Below are 5910 nucleotides of genomic sequence, written 5' to 3' on the forward strand. Positions count from 1 at the left end.
TTAATGGAGCTGACCCTGACGTGTAACCTATTAGTTTCACTAATAACCCCCGTTAGCATGAGGGCTGAACTGTGTGTGACCATTGAAATGGACAATGAAAACCAGAAGTGGAACACCATGGGAGAGATGGCTGATGTCAGAACAGAAGAAAGTTGCAGGGTGGTAACAAGTCTGACCAGCAGTTCACGAAAAACAGCTGTGGGCTTGACAGGTAGCTAGATTAGGGATAAAGTGGGCTTTCCTCCACTGAATACATATGCTAAATGAAAATTAGCTGTCCGTGCCACAATAAAAGGGTTGGAAAGGAACCAGGCATGATAATTAGACACCTATGGGAAAATCCAAACTGGGCATGCACAGACCCAGGCCTCCTAGGCCCAGGTGGGAGGTTCACCTGGGCGCACAGACTAGGCACCAGCTACATGACATCACACAGATGTGCTTAAACTCAGCTAATAAGATCAGTCAATCCCTTCAACCATGCCTTCCCAGCCAGTGGGGAGAGGATTGAGGGCAGATTGAGGGCAAGCCACTCCCTCTTGTTCGGGTGCTCTGTTTAAGCTTTTTTTTTTAAACCATTTTATTGGTAGCTTGTACAATTCTTATCACAATCCATACATCCATTCACTGTGTCAAGCATGTTTGTCCGTTGTTGCCATCATTCTTAAAACATATGCTTTCTGCATTGAGCCCTTGGTATCAGCTAATTTTTCCCCTTCCACCCCGCTCCCCCCTAAACCCTTGATAATTTATAAATTATTAGTCATAACTTACACTGTCCGACGTCTCCCTTCACCCACTTTTCTGTTGTCCACCCCTGCCCCCAGGAAAGAGGTTGTATGTAGACCCTTGTAATCGGGTCCTCCTTTCTACCCCACCCGCCCGGTATTGCCAATCTCAGCACTGCTCCTAAGGGGTTCATCTGTCCTGGATTCTGTTTCCGGTTCCTATCTGTATCAGGTGCTTTCTTGTACATGGACTCCCACACCCTCTCTGAGCTTGAGCTCTCAGGCCACACCCTCTCTCTCAGCTCCCAATTCTGGGTTACATACAGTTCTTGTACAACTTCCATGTTTTTCTGAATCCCCTGAAGTGGCTGAGTGTTCATTTTCAATCACGAACTTTCCCACAGCCCTGCCATGCGGCCCTGCACATGTCCCAAAGAAGGCGTGTAGTTCTGAGACTATAATCCCTGAAACTTTCCTTTCCCTCTTAAGTTACTTATTACTTAAGTGCTTCTGTGCATGAGTTCTTTTGGCGTTCAGAAGCCAGAACTTAAGTAAACCACCACAGAAACCGAGCAGGCTGATGTGGTGTTGGATTCTCCTCTCCCTCGTGAATTCATAGGTCAGAAGTTGCCCACACACCATTTCCTCACTCTGAGATAAGAATCAAATAGTTTATTTCAATTCAAAACAGGCAAAAGTAATTGATGTTCATACAAGTCAGAACAGTAGGAAGAGTCCAGGGGCAAGGGGAAGATCATTATCAGAACTTTGGGGATACTTATTAATTGGGAGTTAATACATATGTATCATTCCATAGTTCAATCACCTCAAGTAGAATTGTACAATTGCTTCAACAGTTTCCATTTTTCCCCTTCCTGGACTCTTTGACATTGTCTCCCTTTCTGTCCCCCACCACCACTGTACTCCCCACCCCCAAAACCTTATTCTACTTGCTGACCCTGTAGGTTCAGCAAACTTGGGTTTCATTTACTGAAACACAGAAAAACACATAATACTTCAACTTTATGAAAGTGACCTTTAACATATCACTTTTTAAATGTGTTTTTAACACTAACACACCAGAGATACGGCCTAATGTGAACAAATAAAAGCAAAACTATAGAAACTGTTGAAAACCAGAACAGGTCCAGCATGCATCAGAGGGGGGATCAACAGACAAAATGTTAACTGTTGAGTCAGAGTAATGCCTTTGATCTTCTCTACTCATCTCTCGAATGCTGTTTAGTATCCCTTTGCCCCCCATCCCTCATTTGTAGATACAAGGGAGTTCATTGGAGACTTGTTTACTATGTAGTTTCAACAAATTAATCTTGGGTTCCCACTGTCACCCATAGCTTTCTGCAAACCAATTCTCACAATTTAGACGCTGATACTAATCCATACTTTGACTTCAAGTTATATGATTTATAATCCTTCAGTGACTAATAACGGTGTGCTTCTTCCATGTGGGTTTAGTTGATATCTCACTTAGATGGCAGCTTGTTTAGAGACAGTCTTTAAAATGTTGATACTTCTTGACACTATGAAGAATTGTCACTGGAAAGCCCCACATTGTAATTACTTGTTAGAAATTCCAAACGAAAGGCACAGATTGCCTAACTTCACTTTTGCCTTTTAGAATTACTGGAAGCAAGTAGAATATGATTTTCAGTCAGACTCTAGCTGCAAGGGAGTCTGCAAATCCAATCTTAGTAAGACTCCCTTTTGTTGTTCTTGCAGGCGACAGCCAAGGGTCAGGGTTGCTCACAGTAATGGATGCTATGCCTCTTGACCTCCATTGAGCTGATGTTTGAGCAACAGCCTCTGTTTCAGGAGGCAACCCTTCCAGTTGCCTGGAACTTAAAAATAATCAATGGTTCTTAGTTTCATGCTCAATTTTCTCTTTCTTGGTCAAAAATTGTAGGCGACATTTGGAACAACGGGAAACTCTCTGGCTCCAATGTCTCAAACAGTGCTTCATGTACGGTGATGAAGTTTTAAAAACTTTGAGGCAAAACAGACAAAGCAAACTCTTAGTGTTTTCATGGCAGGTGCTGAAGTGGGCTTCTACCTCCCTGAAGGTCAGCGACTTATACTTGCAAATCTGGCACACGTAAGGCATTTCATTGGGTTTGTGCAAGTCCACCATGTGTTGTAAGAGAACCTGGTCTGTTTCGAATGACAACTCGCAGATTTTACAAACGAAAGAGGGTTCTTGGGATGTGATGTGCACACATTCAATGTGACTCTGTAGCTGGAAGGGAGTGGGGAATCGTCGATGGCAGTGCTGGCAGGTGGTGTGGTTATCCCAGCTGTCACCTCTCTGTCTCTGGAGTTCCAAGTGGTGCTTCATGTGGTTCATAAACTTTATGTTCTTTAGAGCTTTCTTGCAGCTGAGGCATTTAAAGATTGCGTGAGCCTTCTGTTCTGGCTGCATGTCTCCATGCTGTCCAGTGTGGAGGCCACAAGGTAATGCATTCAGCTTTTCTTTCTTGGAATTGAATGCCTTGTGTTGGTTTGTTCCTCTTGAACTGCCTGTTTCTGGGAGACCTTCAGTATTAGTTTCCATGACTGAATTCTTAAGATTCAAGTGTGTCTTGCCATTTCCACAAGGCTGAGGAAATGATGCTTCACACTGGCCATCGCTTGATGAGGTATGCATGACTTCAGCAGCAGAAACTTGCTTTGAATCATGAGGAGTTTGATCTCCACTGTCTAGAGAGAGAGCATTGGTGACTACATGCTGAGCCCTTGGTGAGAGCAAATCTGAGCAATGATGAGATGTGGTATGTGGTGATCTCCTTGTGTAACCGGGTGAGGCTGAAGAATGTCTAACTGGATCACCTGCTGACATAACTTCAGGTGAAGAACCTTGCCCATCTTTTGGTGTCAAGGTCCCATGATTTCCAGGCTGCAATGCATGTCCTTGATTGGAGTAACCTTTCTTCCTTTCAGCATGTGGCTGCCGGTGAGCTCTGTTCAAAATGTTTGAAATGACTGGTTTTGAATTTGAAGTCATCCTGACAAAATTAACTCTAGCATCTTTTTTAATGTAATACATCCCAACGAAGATTAGCTCGGGATCTTCATCATCACGGTCACCCTGTTTGGATTCATTTACACTGTTCTGTAGTTGTGCTTCTTGTTCTTTCTCACTCGAGAAGAGTGCTGCCATCTTGGAGTTGTTGCTTTTGATGAGTGAGTGGTCCCTTCAACTTCTAGAACTTTCGTTTATGTAAATCACCACCTAAGCACAAACACATAATGTAAGTCAATACTTATTTGGAAAAGACAAAAATCATGACCTTAAATCCTGCCCCAGATACACTGTAATAACTATTTGCATCCTCTTTTTACATGTCGGAGAACACAACAAATTTGCAACAGTCAGCCATAGATGGGAATACCTGGATGGCATCAATAGTTAAGGCCCTCAGCTGTAACCAAAAGGTTAGCAGTACGAGTACACCCAGGGGCACCTAGGAAGACAGGTTTAGGGATCAATTTTTTTTTAATAAAAACTCTCTGGATCATAGTTCTACACGGTAGCCCACATGGGCATGCCACAAGTCAGGGTCAACTCAAGCAAACTGGCAAAATAAGTTAAGCTAAGTTTTTAAAAGCTTTGCAGTATATTTATTCCTGAGCCAGAGCTTTGAACTACAGATTGTGGTCTCTGCTCTGTAAGACTCCAGCATTGCTAAGAGGAGGCCACCAAGGGAAGGAATCTGGTAAAGTAAGCAGTCCATACCTGGTACAGCACAGGAACTCCTATTGTCTTGGACTCTCATTCAGCCCCATGACTTTCCTTCTGTTTGTGTCTAATTCCAAGTCTATCTAGCTCTGTAATCTTGGCATGTAAACCAAGTGCTCAATATGCCCTAGTGCAGATCCCAGATGACAATGAGGTAGACGAGAAGCCCAGAAAGGAAGATCTAAAGTTGTACAGCTCTGAGTCTGTGCCTTCCTAAATGTTGTATCCCAAATATTTCATCCACCTCTTCTTAGTACCAGGCAAACCCTTTAAGATAGTATCAAATGTAACCCACTGCTGTGTGAGTTTACAAGTGTGGTAATTGAATGATTTTATGTCAACTAGTTACTCATAGCAAGGGATGGAATCAAACCTGACAATCAAATGGCAGTTTATTGACACTTCCTTGGGGATGTGGCCTTTTGTATAGAAGTGAGGGACTCTTCTTTCTGCTACTTTGCTTTCCTGCCTGCTGGGACTCTGCCTGCCTCAAGGGGCAGTCCCAGATGGGCCACCTGACCTTGAGAGCAGTTGGAACCCTGGCTTGTTTCTACTGACCTTGAATCCATACTACTCTGTACCCACCACCCTATGATCACCGATTCCTGCTTCATTTTTCTGTATCACCGACCTGCAGCTATGTGAGTAGGAAGACAGACTTACGGATTAGTATCAGATTTATGGACTTGAGTTGGACTGAGCTGAGATGCTTTCTTGATATAGTTATGTCTATGTATGTTACTTCTTGATAATAAGCTCTTTTTTATATATAAATGAGTGTCACTGGATTTGTTTCCCTAGTCAACCCAGCTTAACACAAGGATAAAAATCTTTATGGATGGGAGCAGAAAACATAATATATCTCTCACTGACCTAATGAGCTTCAACCACTGACCACAAAGTAAGCAGCATAATGTGTAACCCCCTGCATCACCAGGACTTCTTTCTAGAATATACTCCAAACTCACTGCTTTTGAGTTGATTCTGGCTCACAGTGGCCATACAGAACAGAGTAGAGCTGTCCCGTGGGTTTCTGAGACTGTAACTTGTAAGGGAGTAGAAAGCCTCACCTTTCTTCAGAGGAGGTGGTTGGTAGTTTCAAACTGCTGGCCATATGGTTAGTACCCCAAAGTGTAGCACACTATGCGCCCAAGGCTCCACTCTAGAACGTATAGTAAGTTCCAAATCTATGTTAAAAAAATAGAGGCTGTTATACCTGCCCAAGCCATACAATTGCCTCATATGCATTCAAAAGCTGGATAATGAATAAAGAAGGCCACAGAAGAATTGATGTTGGTGGAAAATAGTGAAAGTACCTCTGAACTAAACAAAACACAATACTGAAAGTAGATGCTCTGCCAAAAGAGCAAAGAAGAGGTGCAGCCAGAATGCTCCCTCAAAGTGAGGATGGTGAGACTTCATCTCACT

The 5910-nt window shown here is 43.1% G+C and overlaps 1 protein-coding gene across 1 annotated transcript; it reads right to left on the reverse strand.

The window, feature by feature from the left end:
* Nucleotides 1-2400: 2400 nt before the first annotated feature.
* Nucleotides 2401-3903, reverse strand: LOC142429656 (zinc finger protein 280A-like). Its single transcript, XM_075534677.1, is given in 1 exon segment — nucleotides 2401-3903. A coding segment is annotated over 1 exon segment (1503 nt).
* Nucleotides 3904-5910: the final 2007 nt, after the last annotated feature.

This window comes from Tenrec ecaudatus, chromosome 16 (assembly GCF_050624435.1).
Source record: "Tenrec ecaudatus isolate mTenEca1 chromosome 16, mTenEca1.hap1, whole genome shotgun sequence".
Taxonomy (NCBI): domain Eukaryota; kingdom Metazoa; phylum Chordata; class Mammalia; order Afrosoricida; family Tenrecidae; genus Tenrec; species Tenrec ecaudatus.